Source organism: Oryzias melastigma, linkage group LG3, assembly GCF_002922805.2.
Source record: "Oryzias melastigma strain HK-1 linkage group LG3, ASM292280v2, whole genome shotgun sequence".
Lineage (NCBI taxonomy): Eukaryota > Metazoa > Chordata > Actinopteri > Beloniformes > Adrianichthyidae > Oryzias > Oryzias melastigma.
The window spans coordinates 16,811,020-16,833,928 of record NC_050514.1 but is presented as its reverse complement, the minus strand read 5'-3'; the positions used below and the strand labels follow the sequence as shown (position 1 = coordinate 16,833,928).

At 36.9% G+C, this 22,909-nt stretch overlaps 1 protein-coding gene across 4 annotated transcripts in view; it reads right to left on the bottom strand.

The window, feature by feature from the left end:
- tub (TUB bipartite transcription factor) overlaps positions 1–22,909 on the bottom strand; it is a 46,356-nt gene that overhangs the window by 9,221 nt on the left and 14,226 nt on the right. Inside the window, exons 1-5 of one of the 4 annotated variants that reach the window (XM_024296007.2) lie at positions 16,218–18,305; positions 6,916–6,967; positions 4,273–4,435; positions 2,398–2,535; positions 1,021–1,176 (exon numbers count right to left, since the gene is read on the bottom strand). In XM_024296007.2, the coding sequence (XP_024151775.1) occupies positions 1,021–1,176; positions 2,398–2,535; positions 4,273–4,435; positions 6,916–6,967; positions 16,218–16,255 (547 nt within the window). In that variant the 5' untranslated portion in view covers positions 16,256–18,305. Of the gene's footprint in view, positions 1–1,020; positions 1,177–2,397; positions 2,536–4,272; positions 4,436–6,915; positions 6,968–16,217; positions 18,306–22,909 lie in introns of those variants that run through there. The other 3 variants (XM_024296008.2, XM_024296005.2, XM_024296006.2) reach the window with 3 other exon arrangements.

The following is a 22,909-nucleotide window of genomic DNA, read 5'->3' as shown; positions in this document are numbered from 1 at the left end:
AGACTTTATGTTTCAGATTTGTCAAAGTTCTGGTTATTCACATGTAACAGAATTTTGGAGCTTTATTAAGCAGACATCACATTCTGGAGACACTTGATAAACTATCTGTGCTTCATTTATATGACTTTAGTGTCTCTATTGTTTGTCTAAACTCAAGTAACTGTTTAAAAAAAGCGACTTTTTGTCACTTCTTCTTTGCCAAAAGTCTGACTTAATGGAAGATTCCATTTTGGTGGTGTTTGTTAGAAGAGTGTCCAATACTGATCAGAGATAAAGGTTTTAGCTGGATGAAAAAACAAAAAACAGAGACAGAAAACTGCCAAATCATTATTGCAGTTGTTCACCTTTCGGCTTCTCTCTTCTCTGGTTATTACAACAGTGATTGTCACAAAAACGAGATACATTTCTTTGTTATTCTGATATATTAAATCTTATTGTATTTTACTGTATTTTACTTATTGTCTAAAAGACCTGCATGTTTATTAAAAAGCTTTTTCTCATCTTTTTATTATCTTGCAGAAAAGCACTTTGATCGTAACAGTCATCATAGAGATTCAACCCAGTTATTATTTATTTAAAGCTGCTTAAAGTTACAGAGGTATCAGACTTGATTAGTTTATAATTTTTTGTTTAAACTGAAAACTGAATGAAAAAAGTGGAATATTGTAAAAATCTTTTTAAAGAAATTTGGTTTGACCACCATAAAAAAACAAGTAAACTGAGTAAATATAAACACTTTGGACCAAAATAAAGGCAACAAAACGGTCCAAGCAGGACAACATGAAAAAATAACAATCTTTGTAAGGAAACTAAAAGAAAAAAAAAAGAAAAAGTAAAAAACACTGTAATTTAAAACCATTACAATTTGTGATCAGATACAAAAAATAAAAAATGAATATTTTTCTGAATTAATCTTTTTCTTTTTGAATCTTCAGTTTAGTAAAATACTGAAAGTACATGTGAGTACATGTGAGTACATGTGACCTCCTCTGTCTGCTGAGACAGGAGCTTTCTCAGTACCTTTTTTCAGCATGGTGACACGCAGATCCTGTTTGCTCTGCGACTGCGTGCAGCTCATGACGGGCTCCATCTCCCCGACGTCTGTGGTGGAGTGGCCCGCCGTCAGGATGTGGATCTGACCGTCGTCTTGAACCACAGCTGCTCCATCCAGCGCTGCTGAGTCATTATATCATGAGAGCAAACTCTATCAAAATGACTTTAATGAAGTTATTATTTTGTTCAACCATTCTAAACAGATTTTAAACATTTAAAAATAGATATTTTTTGGCTTAAAACTCCTTGAGAAATTTGCCAAGAAGTATTTTTCATTTTTTAAAACCTTGCAGTTAAAGCTTTCTCATTCAAACTATTAATAATTAACATTAAATAATGTTCATTGCAAGTTTCTCGTATTTTATTGAAAACATATTTAACGGAGTATCTTTCTAAATGATTATGCTGTGACCTAAGTGTTGGAAATTTTGAGAAATAATCATGGGATTATTTAAAATAATGTAATGAAGATTTAGTTCTCTTCTGCTTTTATGTGTAAATGAGAAACAAGACTGATACAAGAGTATGAAATATGTGTACATACTTTTTTTATATTATTTTTAACTCTACAATTCTACAAAATTACTCATAAAATTGAAGAATATGATAATTTTCTTCTGATTATTAAATAATTGAAGAAAAGGATAACTGAATCAGTAGCTGATTTTAAAGTATATCTCTAGTCTGCAAAGTTTACAAACTTATTTTTACTTATGAAGAAATATTCCATCTTTTATATATATATATATTTTAAGGCTAAAAAATCCACCAAAAAATGATATTTTTCCAGAATATAAGGAGAAAAATATTTCAAGTATTTCAAGTATAAGCAAATCCACATGATTTCATTATTTGCCTTTTAATTTCAACAAAGAAAATTACTTTTTAGTTTTTTTAAAGTATAGAAGTTGAAATTTTTTAATTATTGCAGAGCTGTGACCATTGAATACACACAAGCTCTGATTATGTCAAAACCAAAATCAATATAAGTATTCAGTTTTGACAAATATTTCCAGCCAGATTAAGATCAGGATATTCTCTTTTCTTAACCCTCTCTGGCAGGAGATGCACATTTGAAACAGCTAAATGTTAACTACCTAATTACTCCATATTCATATTTTACGAGCCATTTTTAATCAGAAGTACCACTGCAGGACTTAGTTGTGCATTAGCAACACAAAGTTCCAAATGTTGCTAATCTGTAAGACCTCAGAACTCCAAATATTCTTTTTTTCACTTACTAAAGCTTAATTTGGCCCAGAAAGGGTTAATGAAGTAAAGGGTTGACTTCTTTTTTATTCGTCTTTTCACATTAAAACGATGTCTTGGCGGCGCCGGGCTGACCTTTGCTCCTGCCCCTCCTCTCCTTCTTGTCGCTCCCCGTCTGTGGCGTGGAGCTTGCCGACGCTCTGCCCTTTTTGACTGACCGTGGCAGCTGTGTCTCTGAAATCCCCTTCACCTCCTCCCGATCAGCTTCTTGCACTGAACACGCACAGACAAAAGAATAGAAAAGGCTTCCACATTGATTGCAGTTTCATAAATCCTATTTTTATCCCAGATTAGCCAAACAAATGTCCATCATTAAAACAGACTGCTGCTGAATATTTGAATAAACATAGAAATGTGTTTAAATCCAGTTTTCTAAAAGCCCAATGCCTAATCGACTTCATGACTGTGTGAATTCAAATTAATTAAAAACATTTCTTTTGATTAAAAACTTTGTCTGGTGCTATTAACGTCGACTGCAGTTTTCCCCGGGGCCTTCTTTTACAAAATCTGAAACAAACATGTTCACTTGGAGCTGCTTCTCCACAGAAAAATCACATTAAACTTTTACAGATGGAGAAAAATCTTCTTCTTTTTAAGATAAATAAAAACAATTTTGGTCCTAAACCCAGAAAATAACCCTCAAAGCACAAAATGTAACGATTTTTTTAAAGTCATTACACTTTATATTCCTCCGCCCAAAAAATAGAGCCGACCAACGTACTATATCACACATTAAAACGATTAACATTTATAAAAAATAAAAATCAATTGATGATCACAAAGTATTCAAAGGTGCTCACATTTAAAAGATGATAAATACATTTTAAAAGGTTTAAATATTTTTATTAGAGCTGTGCGTCTGAATGTAAAGGTATTTCCACAAGAGAGGTTCAGTTATGGAATGGATGTTCAGAAGATTTAAAAACTTGTCAATCAATAAACAGATTTAAAGCTACAATACAGAAGGATTTTATTAATAAATAAGAGGCTCGGTAAATTAATGTAACTCTCAAAGTTTTTTTCTGTATTTTTTTACTGTTTTTTTTACAGTTTCACCCTCGAAGAGAAAAAAAAAGACTTAATTTAAACCTGAGTAGCAAAAAATTTCAACAAGTGTCAAATTGATCCGTGTTGAGCCTTTTCAGATCTTCAACTTGGAATTTTTGTATTATTTATACACTTCATGCCACATTTTTGTGAAGCTTGATTGCAAAGGTGAGAAATAATTGATATTTTTCTAAAAAATGTTCAGTCTATGACCATTCCCTCTAGTTTAACCCATTTGTCCCGGCTCCGATTAGCTTGACGATCGAGTAAGAATTAAGATTTCATGCTTGATTGTTTTCCAGGTGGTTTGTTTGAAGCAGAAGCTCATTTTGAATTGTCAGCAGCTGCTTTCTGTTAGCATGTCCTTGAATCCTACAGTCTGTGCTACTGTCAGACACGTGATGACCGAATCACCTCTGTGGTTTAAGGCTGTGAGCAAACTCTTCTTTAATAAAAAAGCTCTGTCACTGTTTTGTCTTTCAAACATTATTTTTTTTCAGTCAAATACGTTTATTGGTGTCGTCAGTTTACACAATTACATGAATATGATCGTTATGTAACATCTATACACGGCGCTTTTCTTTCTTTGCATGATTTTCCTATTTACAAGGGCATAGCTGCTGCTTTGTTCCCTTCAGATGAACAGATCTGACCTTTTTTTCTCAGAATTGGAGCTTTTGAGTGATACTCTTACATATGTAGAATAATGTGTAGCTGTGGTTGAAAGCAAACATTATGCCAGAGTGAAATCCCTCCTGGCCCAAGAGCAAATGCGGTCTGTAAATAAGACAGTCGGATCAAACAAGCAGTCTGGCATCTTCCTTTGCTTAATCGATTTGTTTGCCGACCCGTTTAAGCTCTGTGAATTGTGGCCGCCCCCAAAGGACAGCGGGCCTCCCTCACCCTGGTAAATGGTGCTGCTGTTGCTGCTGAGGTAGGATTCCACCAGCGGCGCCTGCTCCTCGCTCTGTTTGGTGCGGCGAGCCCGGGACCGGCCGTCCACGTTGGACTGGACCATCAGAGGCTCTTGTCTTTTCTTCTTCTGCTTCTGCTCCAGGAGCGCCCGCTGAGGTTTACAGAACATGCAGACAGTTTCAGCAAAGGCAATTTAAAGGCTTTTTTCCTAGCTTTTGAAATATTGAGCAAAATATGTTGTGAATAATACATTTTTTAAATTCTACAAAAACTTTGTGCACTTTGAAACCATGTTTGCTTGAATGTTTAAATAATTTGGCATTATGCTGGCTCGTTTTTGGTAATTTGGCATCTACTGAGGTATTTTTATGCTAATTGTTTCTAAGATTTTAGCAACAGGCTAGCGTTTTTGGCTAATTCGTTATCGACTAAGGTTTTTTAGCTACTTTTGAATAGTTAACAAACCTTTTCAATAATTTTACTGAAGATTTTTAGGTTATTTTGGAGTTGAGCTAGAATTTTAGCCATGTGTTAGCATTTTAGCAATGCGCTAACTTTTTGGGCTGATTTAGAGATTAGTTTATATTTAAGCAACACACTATATGCTGTAGCAAAATTGGCATGTATTGAGGATTTTTAAGCAAGCTTCTAACAATTTTTCAGAAATGTATGCAAACTTCAGCGGTCTTTCATTATTCTTCAACGAAATTTTAAGTCTTTTAGCAAATAGCTAACAGCTTTTGCATTTTCAGCAACCAGATGTAGCAAAAAGCATTCACTGGCATTGTTGCACATAATGCAACTTTTCTAGTTTTCATTTTTTGCACTTTACACTGTACATGTTTAGCCTTTTGCAATTATTTTATACACGTTTTTTGTAGAAAGGCACCAGAATTAAAGGGATAAACCAGCAGCTGAGCTGGTTCAGTTGATATTTATGTATTAAAATCTTGGATTTTCTCGTGGCTAACATGCTTTCTGAAAGATCCTGAGGTACATCCAAGCCAAATTGGGTGCTTGTACCACAAAATGCACCATTATTCTGATCACCAGCTCCACTAGCTTAAGGTGCAGAAAATGCTCTGGGACAACTCAAGGAACAGGATGTTGCTTTGGTCAAGTAGTGCATTATTTACCCAGGATAAAATCAGATCATTTTCAAAGTAATGTGCTAAACTCTCCAGGGCAGTGTACCTTTCAATGTCTCAAAGGTTTAAAAGAAGAACCTAAAATATTCATGAAACTAAACACTGAAATGATGGAAAGAGACTATATGACTAAAGAAAAATCCATTAAAATGAGGCAGAATGATACTTTTTCTGTTAAAAAATACTACTAATGAGGTTAATCTTCTCATTCTTTTTTTCTTTTTGGAGATTATGTGTATTTATATGAAACATTTCTTATTAAAAATCATTAGAAGCGATGAAGAGCTGAAGGTTTGAGACCTGACCCAGGGATGAATGGAGTAAAAAGAATATTTCTTAGAATTATGTATTTTCTTGATTTCTTTATGTTTTTGATTGCCCTTTTCTGTCTTTTAATTATGTTGTTTTGTATCAGAATGAAAAAAGAATCCCCTGGAGCATCTCTAGCCTTTACAGGAGGAAAAATCTGCAGAAAAAAAATCCTCACACTTCTTGCAAAGGTTTCTTCAGGGATTAATAAAGCTAATTATTTTTGGAATTTGCATTCTGCATGCTGCCTTACTGAGAAGTATCTCCCACCAAAGGTCAGGCTTTCTTTGCAGGGATCTTCAGAGGGATGGGAAGTTGGATTGACTGTGACTTTAGTTCAAGCAGCAGATCTGACTGATATGAAAGTTGAGCGTGTTCTGGTCGGTTTGGGGAATAACGCTTAAAGTTTAATGATGCGCTTCCGTAACCATATGACCCCCAGGCTAAAAAAAACACTCCATAGCTTTTATGTGGACGACTAGTATCTCTTAATGCAAGTCATGTATCCAGAGCGCATCAAATATTGAATGCTGACAATTAGTGGAGATTTCTGGCAGCAGAGCGGAGAAGCTTGAATCACCGCTTCAGCACTTTGAGGGTGGACAGATCCCGCACCAACTCTGGTATGAAATCTCTGAAAGGTGCAAATAAACTTTACTTTATTGGTTATTTCTGTTTTTAAAAATACTAATGATAGATGTGGATCCATTTTTCAACAATTAAATGTCAATACTGTTCATGTCTGTCTGAATAAACAAACGTTAGGATTGTTTTTACACCAGGACTCTATTAGATTGAGGAAAAATGAATCCCAGCAGACACGGGAGTCATCACCATGCCGCGGATAGGGTTGAAAATGGCTGCCTCAGAGCTTTTGTTTTGTCAGGTTGCACTGTTGTTGACAACTAATGTCGATGTCAGCCAGCAGAGGGAAGCTGTCACAGACTTGTTAAAGGGATCCTGCACCGCTGAACTCAGATTTTGGCATCAAAAGCATTTATCAACAGTAATAATATTGCAAAGTTAAAAAATATATTTAAAACACTTTGAAAAGAAGCATTTCTAAAACTAAAACTTGTTTATTTGTAGCAGAAAAGCATCATTTGTGGTACTGAAACTGCTCTGCTTTCATTGATTTTGCCCCCGTGTTATCTCCGTTACATCAAAGATTTACCTGTCTGTCAAGTTTCTGCTGTCGGAGGTTGGTGCTTTCATCATCCAAAGTGCTGAAAAAGAAAAAAAAATGAGGTTGTGATAATATAAACCCAAACATGTCTTCAGCTTTAAGGAAAAAATGTATGCTTATGATTTGTCTCCACATGTGGCTTTTATAAAATTCAAAATAAAAGCAGTTGAAGTGAAAGGAAATGAACCATTTAGAGAGCATAAAAAACATCAATAGTTTTCTTATAAAAACCCACTGACAACAATAAAAAGCATGATATTTGCCAATGCCAAATGCTACCCACAAAAAGGTTTTCTTCTCCTGAACTTAGCAAAAGCTCTTATTTTTGTGACAAAAATAACACATTTCTGTCCAGTTTTTGCTCCAAAAGCAGAGTAAAACCCTAACATTGGTCTTAAAACAAGCAGATAGCAAATAAAAAATTGAAAAAATTGGAGCTACAGCTACTCTCCTGTTTTAGTGTTTTTTTTTCTTGACCTTGTTGTCAAACATAATAGCTTAAAGGAGAAGAGAGAGCAGAGATTTATGGGAAACATAAATAGAAGATTGCTACATTTTGCCTAATTCAAAACACAAATGAGCAAAGACTGACTAAAAAAGTGGGACTAAAAGTTGCACAACGCAACAGTCATGGACAACATGAAATAAGAATTGTTGCATTAAAAAGCTGAAAAAGAAGAGTTAATAGCTTACAAACATGATGATGATTCAATACTTCGACTATTTGGTTATTGCTTTATATTAATGTTGTAACTGCAAAGAATCGTGGGATTGTTCTCTCCTCTGCAAAAGAAGAAACAAAGGACTTTCTTTCATACTCCTAATTTGAACGTCCATTTCAAAGGAAGCGGTTACTTCCAGGTCATTTCCCTCAGTGAGAGGCCTTTGTTTTTGAAAAAGAGGCATCGGGGCTTCCTGTGAATGTGACAATCCTTTTTGAAATATTACAACCTACTAAAAAAAGGACTTAAAAAAATGAACCCATTATGAAACGAGATGAATTCAAGGGACTCAATTAGTGCACTGAATTTCAACTTTTAATTAGCACTCTGAAGCTGAAAATGAAGCCGAACATCCATCCTTTACACCCACAGCGGCCTGCTCAGGGATGAGGGGAGCGTGCCAGCTCATAGTCATCAGAGACTTGCACACGGCTAATGCAGATTTACAGCTGTTAGGAGTCACAAATGAGAGCAGCGGGAGAAAACCCGTGCAGGCGCAGTGAGGACATTAAAAAAGACGGACTGAGAGCAAGGAAATTGTGTGCATGGAGGCGTTATTGTATTGTGTTTCCATCACAACAAAGCTTCTGTCTTTTATTTTGTAGACTAATGTAAGGTAATGGAGCTTGTCAGCAAGAAGACAATGCCCACTAAAGAGTTTATCTATCAAATCATCGCCTGAAATGTTCCAATCTTGCACATCAGTTGTCTATGTACATCGGCACCGAGTTGGTACAGAGCTGCAAAAAAAAGGTGTTTTCCTAAATCAAACTTAATTCAGAATCAACTAAAATGTTATATAGAAATTTTGATTTAGATTTTTCCCCAAGACGGTTCTTCAAAATCTAGTGTAGAAATGAAGTTTAAACCATCTGCATCTATTATACAGAGGATGAAGACAAACTTTACCACGCAGCGTTTATTATTTATAGTTTGCAATCTAGATACAAACACTACATTTTTTTTCCTGAAAGAGTGTCAAGAATAAAAACCTAATTAACTTTTATATAAAAACATTTGTTTTTTTTCCAGTGTCACAGATATCTGAATATCTGCATAAATGATCTAATCTCTGATCACCTAAACACATTCTTGATGAACATTTTAATTGTCTGCATGGTTTAATACTTGGTGGTAAATATTTACAGAAATGAACTTTTGTTTTAATATTGACCCCCGATAATGGAACCAAAATAATATCTAATAGTCTTGATTTTCCTTACAGTACAACAAAGTGGCTCTACTGCACGGTGGTGCAGTGGTCAGCGCTTTTGCCTCACAGCAAGAAGGTTCAGGCTCAAATCCCGGCTGGGGGACCCGAAACAGAACCACCAAATGGGAACCGTTCTGTGTGGAGTTTGCATGTTCTCCCCGTGGATGTGTGGGTTTTCACCGGGGACTTCCTAACACTAACCAAAAACATTCTTCATAGGTTAACTGGTTACACGCAGATAAAAAATGCCAAAAATGTATTTGATGACTTTACAATAAAAAATGTGTTTCTTTCTTTTTACATAAAGGCATCAAGGTGGAGAACTTAGGAGAGCCTCCTGGATGCTCCGCCTCTCTCATGTCACTCCAGTTTGACATGCGGCGCTCTTGAAAGCTTTGTCACCATTACAGCATGGCTTTGAACAGACTGTGCTAGATGAGAACCACATGCTGCGCCCTGTATTATCATAAGTTAATGAATAGAAATCCCTGCCATTCTGTTAGCGTATCTTCTTTTTTCCAGGCTGTTTTGCTTTGAACATTTGTCTGCAAGCTTCTGTTTGACATCTGCAGCATTTTTGATTTGTGGTGCAGAGGAAAACTGTTTTTCTTTTTTGTTTTTTTTACAGGCGGCATTATACTCCTACGTTTAATCATGGAGATATACATTTGACTCAACATCTGCGACTGTATTGATCTAAAGGAAACGTGATTGGCTGGAACATCCTAACATAAAGGTCAGAATACAATAACTAGTCTTGTAGAATTAAATGTCTTCCAGATTTCACATTGGTGGCTTCCAAGAATCTCAATTACTTGGAAATGCCTTTAAGCTTCAGGAGAGTTTAAAGAAACGAAATGCTTTTAGGGCCACATCTCCAACTGGAGAGGAAGAACATCAGAACACTACGGGTCAAATCCTGACCAGGAAATGACCTCGCCAGGATTCAAAAGTTTGTTGCTGTGAGGTTGGAGTACTATCAAGCCCACTCCACATGATCACGTTGTGGTTTTTTCCGAGAGAAATCAAACTTTAGCAGCAAATAATAACCTGCTTTTGCATCAAAGGAAACTCAAAGTCTTTGAAAAAATTTTTTTTTATTATGCATTGATGAAACCAACAGTTCTTTTAAGTTTAGGCTGCACAATATTCCACTTAAACAAATGCGGAGTTACCACATGACAGATTGTTTTTCTGGATTTAATCGACCTAATTCCACATCTTAATGATTTGCTCTGCTTTCTCCTTTGACCCAAATATGGATGGAGATGTTTACTGGCAGTTAGAGTCACAGAGGAGCGGGTATGTGGCCACGAATACCAATACAACCACAATACAGCGACTGTGCACTCAGACATATTTTTTTCGAACGTTATTGACCCAGTTTTCATGTTTACTTCATGATTAAGTTGAACTTAAACAACAAGAATAAAGACGGTTTAAAAAAGGATTTTGCTTGAGACAAGGACGGATTCTGAGCAGAATTGAATTAAAGTAAAGCTAACTAGAAAAATTGCGATAATGCTAGTGAGAGTGATTTTTGCTGAAAGTAGTCGATGAAGATGCTGAAGATTTGTGCTGAAAATGGTGACGCAATTTACTTTAACTGGTTGCTGAAAATGCAAAAGCTATTTGCAAAATGTAAAATTTACTGAAAGACTGGAAATTTTGTTACAGGACTATAACAGCGCTAAAGTTGACCTAAATTTCTGAAAAATTGTAATAGAATTGCTTAAAAATCGCTAATACAAGCCAAAAATATTTAGTGTGTTGCTTAAATATGAGCTAAACTCCAAATTAGCCTGAAAAACCTTATTAGATGCCAAATTAGCCAAAAAAGCTAGCAAGTTGCTTAAATACTAGCTAAACTCCAAAATAGCCTAAAATTCCTCAGTAAGCTAAATTAGTCAAAAATGTTAGCCTGCTGCTAAAATAGAAGCAAAACTTTGAGTTAACCTATAAAAACCTCAGTAGATAACAAATTATAAAAAAATGTTTGTATGTTGCTAAACAGAAGCTAAACTCCAAATTAGCCAATCAAAACCCAAGTAGTTAACAAATTACTCAAAAACTAGCATGTTGCTAACATATTATGGAAATTCCATTTTTTTAATTACTCTAAAAGATTAAAACATAGTCCATGAATATATTTAAAGGTTTGTTTCTAATCTACTTAAAATGTTGAAATTTGAAGACTTTCTCATTCATTTCCTATGGGGCATGCAGTAATTTCCTCAATATTTCCAAAACTATGAAGTTTATGAATACCCAAAATACAAGCAGTAATGTTCTGAACAAGCTGAACGTTTTGATACCAAGATTTTTAGGTGCCAAAAAACATACAGAATGGAGGAGGAGAATCACTATAGTGTGAATGCTGACTAAGCATTCACACAATAAAGAAGTTGGTGCTCACTGTTTACTTCTCTGAGTCTTGTTTTGGGGTGCAAACACCTAAGAAGGAAGCAGCTCTGTCATTAGATTAAATAATGCGAATATGCTAAAAAAAATCTTTCTTTTTTTGGCTTAATTATTTGATTTTCAAACACTCTATATGCATAAATCGGTATTTTTTTCCCCTTCAAAATCATGTCCAGTGATCTTAGCGCTTTTACTGAAGGGCATGTGTGAACAGCAAGTGCTAAGAAAAGTCAAGAACTAATTATCCATATGGGCTCTCAGGAAGATCTCAAGCGCTTAAGTGTAAAAACAGCAAATTAAAGAAGAATTTCAGCATAACATAAGCAAGTCAGAGCCTGCCTGCTGTTTTTTGTGTTTGTTTGTTTCTGCTCTACTCTCCGCGATTCAGAAGCTTTTGATATAAACTGATCTTTAATGAAAATAAGCTGCACTTCGGTGGGAGTGTGTCTGTTTGTGTTCTCTCTAAGTGGAGGATTAAGTCAAATTTTATCCCAGGATAAACAGCTACCGATCAAGCAGAGAGCAATGGCAACAAACCCAATTAAGAATGTATTTGTGGCAGTGTGTTTCCCACAAACAGAGTTAGAAGCTGACAGATGCCAGTCTTTCTCTGTAACATTGTTAGACCCCGCCCTCCCTCCACCCACAACCTCCACCGGGCAGTAGAGCAGCTCTTTATCACTTTGGCCTTTTCTTACATCTTTATTGCTGAGGAAAGTTATCGCCTTTCCTTTTTCTGACGCGTTTTAGGTCAAAATTGTTGACATTACGCAATTTATTGAAAGCAAACAGAATACTTCCTTCCCCCCGATAACCAAACATCAAATGTGTTATCCTGCACTAGTTGCAGGCCTTCTGCATCAAGTCTTCTTTGTAGTTTTAAAATTACAGGCAAACAGACTGACTGATTGTACCTCCAAGCTCTAGAAGCGCAAAAAAAAAAAAAAAAAATCACTGGCGCCTCTGATAAAACCTCTGTGGCTGCTAATTGCACAGATTTACTCGAAGATTCATAGAGAAAAGGCAACATGACAAGAAAAGACGAAAGATGGAGAGGTGGAAAAATGGGAAAGATGTTTTTTGAAGTATTTTGTTGAATGATAATGTTAAGTTATTTTAGGCGTATTTTTTCTCTTGCATCCTATTACCAATGTGCAGAACCCTTACATGAAGTCTTTCCAAGTCATATATTACCTTTGGCACACTACAGAACACATTAATCATGAAATATTAGTTATTTTTGTGAGTTTATTTCTGATCTGCCACCTTTCGCATGACATCATCCTAGAGCCGGCCTTGGCAGCGTCTCTGAGTTTCCCCCACGAAAACAAACAACAACCAAACTTTTGCAAAGATGGATATACATACAGTATATCTGCCTAGTAACCTATGGCTAGCAGCAGGGCTAGCTGAGAGGTGAGAAATTGGGTGTTTGTCTTAGACTGGGGGCGGTTGTGGCAGCGCAGACTCTTCCTGAAAGGGGCTGTTCTCACTTTATGACATCATCACGTGAAAACCAGCTCGTGGTTGTGGGTTAGGAGGGGCTGGTGCTTAGAGCGCAGGTATTTTGAGGATTACTCAGGAATCTGTAAACGGATCAAAATAATGCTTTGGGGTTCTTTATAGTGAGGAATGAAGATTATAATACACTTAAAAACTCAAAAAGTTGATTTTGCATGATATGGGCCCTTTAATGTTCTGGTGTTTCCCCCTTATGTTTCGCATTTTTCAGAATATAAGTTGCTTTTTTTTGGTATAGTTTGAGCGGGGATGCGACTTATATGTAACTTAACACACAAAAAGAGGCTGATCTGTTTCTTATTTTCCCACTAATAACCACTAGAGGGCACTGTAGAGGTGTATATAAGTGTTTGCAACTAACAATAATGCAGAAGAAGTGCCAGCCAGAAGAATTGACACATGCGTTTAATGATTTGAAGTGATATAAAAAGTTTAGTTGACTTGTTAGCATGTTCTTTCTGGCTATCTGAATATTTGTTCATAATTTGCACTAATATACTACAAACTTATTCAATTCCTCCTAAGTTCTATAAAGCTAAATACGGTTATAGTAATGCAGTGTGCATACAGTCAGCCTATAATTGGCATGTATTCTATTATTATGATTTGCTTTTCAAGATAACCTGTGCTTTCTTGGTTGTATTTTGTTAAATAAACTTCTCCCAAAAGTGCAACTTAACCCTAATTTCCATTGAGCGGTTCGGTAAGGAGTAGTCCGGTACGGACCAGTTTATTCTGGCGACTGTTTCCACTCAGTTTAGTCTCGCTTCCACTAAGTGGTTTGTTTTTGCCATTTTCGTGCAACAACTAGAAAAGCAACAGAAACAGTCATCCAGTAGCTTGTCTTATTATTGCTTTATTTTCTGTACAACAGGAATTCGTTGTTGTTAGAAAGAAGATTGTGAGCGGCTAAGATGAACACGGCCGTTGGAAATATTAGCTTAAATGAGCGCTATTGTGGCGTTTTCTAATGTCCTCATCACTTTCAACCAATCAACGGGTAGCTACAGCGGCTCCGCCTCAACTGTCCTGTTCCATGTTTTCAATGGACCTACAACCAGTGGGAGCCCCCAAAAGGTACGGGTCGGTACTGTTTAATGCACATGTGTCAAAGTCAAGGCCCGGGGGCCGGATCCGGCCCTCCGGGTAATTCTATCCGGCCCTCCAGATCATTTTATTTTATTGTTATTAATGGCCCGATCTTATCTTGCGCTCATTTCTAACTTGTTTAATTTTGACAAAATATATTTTTATGGAGAATATTGAGAGTCATTTAATATTAATATTTATTCTGGAGTAATACTCCTGCCTTTGTGTTATTCATAGTAATGTTTTGAAATAATGTTTTTAAAGTTTTAAAAATGTAGTTTTACTGTGTTCTATAAATGTCTGTCCTAAGGTGTGTTTTGGCCCCCTGTGCAATTGAGTTAGACACCCCTGGTTTAATAGGTCCATTTAACAATGGAAACGCTCAAAATATCAGACCGGACCGCTCAGTGGAAACGAGGCTTTATACTCTAATGCAACTTATATATGATTTTCTTCTTCATTATTGTTATTTTTTGGCATCTGCTACTCTGCAGCGAGTCCAAAAATTATATATATTTAAGCTAAGTTTTTCCAAAAACTATTAAGCTTTACAAAACAAAGTAACAGTCATTGCAACATTGTGCAGTTTGTTCATAAGCTTTCGGAAAATCAACTGAATGGATGAACATCCTTCAATAATAACTTTGAACAAAAAGTCTAATGTAGTTCAATGTAGTTGTTTTCTGCAATTTACTCACCACTGCATTCATTTACGAGTGTTGCTGACATAAATTGTAGGGCGATATATGGAAAAAAGCTGGTATAACAAATCTTAACTATCAGCACACTGTCTTTATTTTATTAAAAAAGATGAAGGAAATTCTGAACCTAAATTCATGTTTACATCCTCACACAAAGAAAAAACTGCCCTGGACATTCCTGGCAGCTCCACCACCCGCCCACGTCCTAATCAAACCATATTTCCCTGCATCTCCTACCAGCCGTCTGTCAGCGGATGAAAGGATCACGTTGTTTTTGTTTGAGTGGCCTCACAGCAAGAACGTTTCTGCTTCGAAGCTTTCTGTGTGAAGTCTGCGTGTCCTCCCTACGACACCAACGTCCTCCTTCTACCACCCATCAAACGCCTATCTTCCGTTGTCACGGCGTTGTAAAGCCAGCACTTGACTTTTAACAAATGAAAAATCCGTTAGTGCACACATTTAGCCTCATTGAGATCGTACAACAGGCGCAAATGTATTTCAAATGTATTTAACACCCACTTTCTCACACATACAGACAAACAAAGCACTCTGTGTCTGTAATCAGAGTAATCTGAACAGTCATCAGACGTGAAGATAATGAGACAAACGGAGCTGCAGCAGAGCAGGTCAAAACAGTTCAATACAGTGTGAAGAGTCCCTCATCACTCCTGCTCTGAAAATAGACAAACAAATACATCTCACTGGAAATGATTATACTAAAAAAGAAAAAAACCTGACATTCTAAGAAAGGAAGGCGAAAATCCTTACAGACAAGTTAACTAATGTTACCCCCACAAACACACTCTCATTCCACGACTCATTTTTATTCTTTTTAGGATTCAAATGATGTTTATTATTAGATATTCTGTCTTCTGAAATCTGTCAGCCGTCTTCTGCCCATCGCCACGCTTCGCACATTGTGCTTCATTTTCTCAGACAATAGCTGAGTTTCTCAGCCGCGTGGTGAAGTCAATTACATATAATGAGAGCAAAGAGAAAATGAATTTGATGGGCTCTGCACAAATGCTAATTGACCTTGAAAGTAGGATATTAAAAGGAAAAAAAAACAAAAATGCTAAAAATGTTCAATCAAAAATTGCAGATTCTATCACAGTTTAAAACAAAAAAATAATGCATAACAAAGTTTTTAATTAATTTGACATTTCATGACTTTTTTGACTAAGACTGCTGTGTCTTGTCATTCTAACTTTTAAAATAATTTCTAAACAGATGCCATCGTCTCTTAAACGGATATCTGCAACCATTGACTGGTGGCATCAAGGCGAGGAGGGGAAACCATGGCGATGGGTGTTCAGTTGGTACTTTACAAAAGCAGGTAGTTGACATCTGTGAGCTCAGTCCAGGTCTGATTTATGCTTTTTCCACCTTTCTGTGTGCGTCTAACTGGCAGGACTGCATTGGCAGCGTGGACCAGCAAACACACATGCATGCAGGCATGCACATGCAGCATTCTCAGAGCTTCAAACTTCCTGTCCAGATATGACAAATAACATAATTTCCCCAATGAATGGCATCCCAACACCAGTCGGATCTTAATGCATGCTTATAAGAGAAGGATATGCATGCGGCGCCTGTGCTCTCAGGATGGGGGGGGTACAGTACCTGTAGGGGATCCAGTCGGAGGAGTGCTTGGAGCTCATTTCTATATCGGCTGCCCCACTGAGAGGCTGACGGCCTGCAACAGCACCAGCACAAGTGGCTACGGAGTCTGAGGATGGCGATTACAGCCACAGAGCCCACATCGCCTCTTCATCCTCTGCACACAGCCGTGTCTTCTCAAGCTCCCCTTGTATATCCTCAAACTGTAACGACTAGCAGTCTACACAGACAACCACACACTTCAGTCCTGCACACTGAGCACGTGAAATAGCGGTTTTCTTCCCTTCCATGTGTAAAGCTTTCAGTCAATGCCTCTCCTCTTCTCCTCTTCTGCCATCCGCCGCCTCTGCTCCTTCTCTGTGCTGGCTTCCTTCCCTCACTCTAACTCTGTAGGCTCTGTCTGAATCTCCCTCCGTGTGTTTCCCTTTAAATCCCCCCTCCTCCTCTTCCTTATTCTCCATCCAAGTCCAGCTCTGTACCTCTTCGGCTAATCTCTTCCCCGTTACGTCTCGTGCAGCGTCACCTGCAGCAGCAGGGGCAACCAAACCTGCAGCAACAGAAGATGAAGCGAACGCCCTTTGCTTCGCCTTTTTGACATTATTAGGGGATTGTGACGTCCAATTATGATCCTCGTGCACCCACCCTCTCTGTCTGCCCCCCGGAATCTGCCTTGCACACCATCCATGTCAAGCAGGGAATCCGATGTGTTTTCTCTGGGCCATCATTTATTTATTCTTTCCGAAGTGGCATTAGCATTTGAGCGCGCACACTCGTGCTAAAAGCCTTTAATTCAACGCTCTCTAGAAACAGACAAAGGCACTCTGTGATAGCACCCACCGCTCTGAACCTCTCTCACACATCTGCTTCCGCCCTCCATTCGCCGCCCCTCACTGTCAGCGCACAAACACACATCGCTCACTGTGCTCTGGGGGTGATTCAGGAGTCCATCTATAGGCAGTTAAAGCAGGCGGCTTCCTTGTAACTAATCACCTGTGGGTATCACCTGCCGCCATCCCGAAAGTGCATTAATAATGGATGACAGTGAAAGCCGGCTGTCCGCTTTGGAACAAAACTAAAAACCTGCAGCCACATTTTCATCCTTTCCTTTCCCTTTTTTTTTTTTTTTGTTCCACATCATTTTTATAGACCTCAACAGAAGCGTGCAGGTGTGGGCGCACGCGCTCGTTTGTCTTGTGCTGAGGAATACGCTGTGAAGTTCATTCTCCCAAGGTCAAAGCATCCTCTGTGTCATGAGCCGATCACATCAGACATTCGCCCACATGGTGAAGGTGTAATGCAGCATCCAGGATGGCCCTAAAGCGCAGGATTTAAAACACCCGAGCGTCCTACCTCAACTATTGACTACATGACAGCAAACACGTGTAATTTGCAAATGTAGAAATAAAAATAAAAAGCTATAAAAGCGTATTGTGTAAAACCAGCAAGTGTTTTACATTAGGGGTTAAAAAAAACATTGCAGGATGTGTAGCTTGATAAGGAAAATTATTACTGTATATAAGGTGCAATTTAAAGCCTTATTATTATTATTATCATTATTTTTTTTTTCAAAAAAAAGGACAATGTGCAATTCAGAATGCCTTTTACTGGTATCAAAGCGTTTTGAGGTCCATAGCACTCTGTCAAAATGTTTTGTTGGGTGTTATAGTAGATACGCTAACGCAGCTAACGTAGCTAATGTGTAGCTGCGTAGGACCATGAGTGTGTGTGGTTTTTTTTAATACTATTAACAAGGTTGAGAGTTAGAGTACTCACAGTAATTTATTGTTTTAGTGGTATCAGTCTGTCGTTTGTTAAGTATTGGGAGGGATAAATATTGTAAATAAGCTAACATGGCCAATATGGCTAAAGCTTCCACCACGGCTAACGTGTCGCGTATTACAAACAACTTCTAAAGTTGTTGTGAACACAGTAAATAAAGTCTGACTGACTGACAGTCTTATCTCTCACTCCTCTGTGTCGCTTAATGCACCTTATAGTTTGGTAAGCTTCATATATGACAGGATTAAGTTAAGGGTGAAACTTTTGGCATGAAAATAAGCCTTGACTGATATCCCACCATCCCTTTCTTTACACTCTCTCCTGCTAGCTTACAGCCCCTCACAACCCCAAACTTTTAGTGATTCATCAAAAATAGTGGAGGTATCCAACCGCTTTGAGCCAGAAGGCAGCCCAGACAAAGAAAATGATGTTAATATATATATTTGTCTGCCCGTGGATGCATCAGAATGGAGCGGAGCACAGAGACTTTAGCTTGCCCATTTCAGTTTCTGCATCACAACCGAGAACTTTTTCAAACTTTTTCATCTGCTCCAAATTCATCACAATTAGAATAAATAAAGGCTCTGAAATGCATTTTAATGTTAATTTATTTTATATATGTCCTCCATCATCAGAAAAATGCTACAAGAACATGATAATTCTGAATGGGTTTTTAAGTTCAAAAATTAATCATTCATTACGGTTCACCTTATAATCCATTGCATCCATTAATGCAGAAAATTTGGGTCTTTTTAAACTTCATTCCCATTGGACTACATGTACAGTATATAAAAAAAAATTAGATAGCAAATATATATATATATATATATATATATATATATATATATATATATATATATATATATATATATGTATATATTCGGCAGTCAATCAAACAAGGGATATTTTTATTAAATTCCTTCACATAGACTTAACTTTTCTTCTTGCAATTTTGAATATTGATGGATAGAAACCCATAAATCTATATTTTGGAAAATTCAAAGTAAAAAAAATGGATGTTGAAAACTTATGGTGAACCAAAACACCTTTAGACTTCTTATTCTCTGAGTGGTCTCTTTCAATCCAGGTCAGTAGGCTTTACAATCATGGGGAAGACTGCTGGCTTGACAAAGCAGAGGTCATGGATATCATTTACAAAGACAGAAAGCAACAAATGGTCCCTGCTGGTTGTTCAGACTGCTGTATCCAAGAATATCAATAGAAAACGGAGAGGAAGAAAAATATGAGAAGTGATCATTAAAGAATTTAGGGGAACATGACCTGTTGTGAGCAGAGGTTAGAGTCAAGCCACCACACACAAATGAATACTAGACATGGCCTATAAAGTTTTGTTTAGATAAAGTAAATGTATTCACTAAGACATCATGGTATCAGAAGAAGCTTCCAGAGAAATGTAGGTTCACTGAGTTTTCTAAAGTTCACAGTCAATGAACCCAATAATTTCTGGAGAACTTCATGCTGTACTTTACCAACAAGCTGTATGGAAATTCAGGTTTTATTTCATAGCTGTATACTTTCAAAAGCTAGTCCAATAACATTGTTGTTACTGTGCTTGATTGGCTGGAAAACTCACCTGACCGTACCCTTGAAGAGAATCTATAGTAAAGAGGAAGTGACAATGCAGATGATCTGAGGGCTTCCATTACACCTATGTAGGCGATGACCTCCATGCTAACGATGCACATCATGTTAAAGGAGCCTCAACCAGTACTAAATTCAAGGAAATTAAAAAATACTTTTCAAAAGTCAAAAATTAGATTTAATTGAGATTTTCACAATTTCTGAGATATTCACATTTTTTAAAGTTTTAGATTTTTTTTATTATCTTTAGGTCATAATCATCACATCATCAGAAATAATGTGTAATGATTCCATATAAAAAAAATGTTTTTATTAAATTACAAAAAATATTCAACTCTTGAGTACAGAGAAGATCATCATAGGAAATAAAATGGAATACTTTATAAACTAATGGCCCAATTTTTATGAATTAAAGAAAAATATCTTTCTCTGAACCAAGAATTTGACTTTCAAGTAAAAACTTTTAGCTAATGAAGCCCAAACTTTTAAAAGTTTTAAGTAAAATCAATAACTTATGTCGTTTCTAGGAAATAGTTTCAGCAGAGTAGCAGTAGTTCATCAGAAATTTGAGCCAGATGTTAGCTCAGACGAGGAAAAATTCAGTTTTAAACTTATTTTTTATATATTTGTACTCCATCATGAGAGAAATGCTGGAAGAACATGTTAGAAAATGGATTTTCCTGGGTGTGGGTCTTTAAAATCCTGCGCTGCTGAAATGTGGGTGGACTGCACGTCACGTGAAGATGTGACACGTTGCAGGCGGAGCTGCTGTAACAGCCTCTGTTGATGTGGTGCGACCTATAAAAGAAAACCCACTGCCTAATAATCCCACAGCTGTATCCCATGACGTCATGGATGTTTTAGAAGACACAATAGTATGTGATTAAAAAAAATGAAAATACATTTCTTTAAACGAATACAGGATTTTTTAGATGACACTATAATCTTTTTTTTATTTAAAAGGCACGATGAAAGCCGGATTCGTAACAAGCCGCTCCTCTGAGGAACAGGTGTAAGCGCAGCACCCTCTTTAATAATTTATGCTGAGCTGAGGACTTTGAAGTTTGCCTTTGGTCACGAGAGACTTAGAAGTGGGTGGGAGGCGGATTTCTTTCTTCCTTGGCTTTTACGGACACCACACTCATGAACAGCATAAGATGCTCTGCATTTTGTTCCACAGAAGATTTTTTTTTTTTTTTTAAACTGTTGCACTCAAGAGGTTTTCTTTTTTTTTTTTACCCCATCAGCAGCAGCAGGGGGCCAGCATTTGCAGAGATCCCAATAATGCCTCTGGCACAGAGTGGACATTGAAGGGGGAAATGGATATCTGGCTTGTGTCTGCTTGTCTTAGGCACAATGAGGGGAAAGCAGCTGTGGAGCACACGGGTCTAATAACACAGCAAACTAATGCGCTGTGCATGACATAATGGCTGGTGACTGGCATTTCCCTTTGTCTGCACTAGTGTTTGGAAGAGTTTATAGCATTCAAAAGGTCTTTCTCACACAGATGCAACAGATTTGCAAGAAAATAAATGCTTTTCCGAAAAAGCAGTCAGAATAAAAAACAACTTTTATTTGTATGATTCTAGCTCAATACTTTTGCTGATTTTGCCCAGTAGCTACAAGCACATATAAGAAAAAAAACATATTTTTTCCTTTTAAAAATCGTAACTGCTCCCTCCTGTTAGTTATAGACCGGATTACATCACTGGAAGCAGAAGCTGACATCACTCCTCTGTGATCCAAGCACCAGCGTGTTCATTGCTTTAGTTCTTTTTATTTCAGCTGCATTCGGAGACCACTGTGACGCGCCCGACAGTAAAATAAGAAATCTGAAGGAGGCAGTTAGGGAACAGCTTAGAGGTGAGTCACTGACTTCAATCGTGTTGCGTCACATCGTCACTCACAGGAACTGCTGCACTTCAGAGCCGCTGACACAGAGCCAATGTTAGTAATGTTGGTATAAGTGAACAAAGCCCAGCGCACACACACAGATATTGTGGAATGAATCATGAACGGGGATACCTGATGGTGTGGCATCTTGTTAATAAGTCCTTTTAGATGTGTTACAGAGCTAAAGGTTTAAAAAGATTCAAGCAGGTTTGACTGTGGCAGCTGCTTTTCGTACTGTTTTCAGTCCATCTTGGCTGCTGGAAATGCTTTATCCCCTCCAGATTTGTAGATTAGTGAAACATTTAAAGAAAAGTTACATTGTATTCCTTGTAGTGCATGAGATGGGTAACACATTTTAAGTTATAACGCCCACATTTGTTACATTTATTTAAGAGCAGAGTGTCATGACTTCGAACAAAAAACAGCTTCAGTGCATTTAACGAACATGTTTATGGGGTCAAATCAGGATCAGCTTAAAGTGAACAAAAAAAAAAAAACAGATAGAAAACTTGAAAAATAGAAATTGTAACTGAAAAAAAATAGAAAATTTGAAAACAAGACAAATTTGAAAAAAATGTTTTGTAAATTTGAAAAAAATACAGAAAACTTGAAATAAATCTTGAAAACTTGAAAAAAAAATACTGAAAACTTTAAGTTAAAAAAGTTTCAATTCTCATTTTCTGTAAAATTAAGTGCAGCTCAGAAGCGAAAATTCAGCATTGAAACTATAAAATGAGGACTGAAAGCGAAGACAGCAAAAGATAAAAAATTAAATGTTAAAAAAGCAGCTGTTACCAATAAATTATTTTTCAATTGGCAATTTTTATATTTACAGCTTTTTTTATTCAATTTTTGAGTTTTTTTTTTCACATTTTCTAGATTTATTTAAAACTTTGTTTTTAGACATTCAAGATATTTTTTTTTACAAATTTTAAGTTACTTATCTTTGCTTTGAAAAACATTTTCTGAAAATGAAAACAAAATCGAGAAATATTTGTCTCATTAGGAGCAAATAGCTAGAAATAAGGAAATTATTATTAAATGAGTCTAAATAATTTGCTGCATATTTTCAAATAAATAGAAAAACTTGATTTAGGACTCAAATACATTTTAATTTTGCTGTAATTTTTTGATCAACTCCAGGTTATTTTAAATTTCAGTAAATGTTGACGAGTTGGACTAGCATTTATTTTTTAATAATAATAATTTATTCATCTTCTTGGCTGCTTGTCCCTAACCGGCTACTGATGGGCGAAGGCAGAGTACATCCTGAACAGGTCGGTGGTCTGTCTTTTGGTTTTGGACGGTGGGAGGAAGCTGGAGTCCCCGGAGAAAACCCACGCATGCACGGGGAGAACATGCAAACTCCACACAGAGGGGTCCCCAGTTGGTGGTTCTGTTTCAGGTCCCCCAGCCGGGAT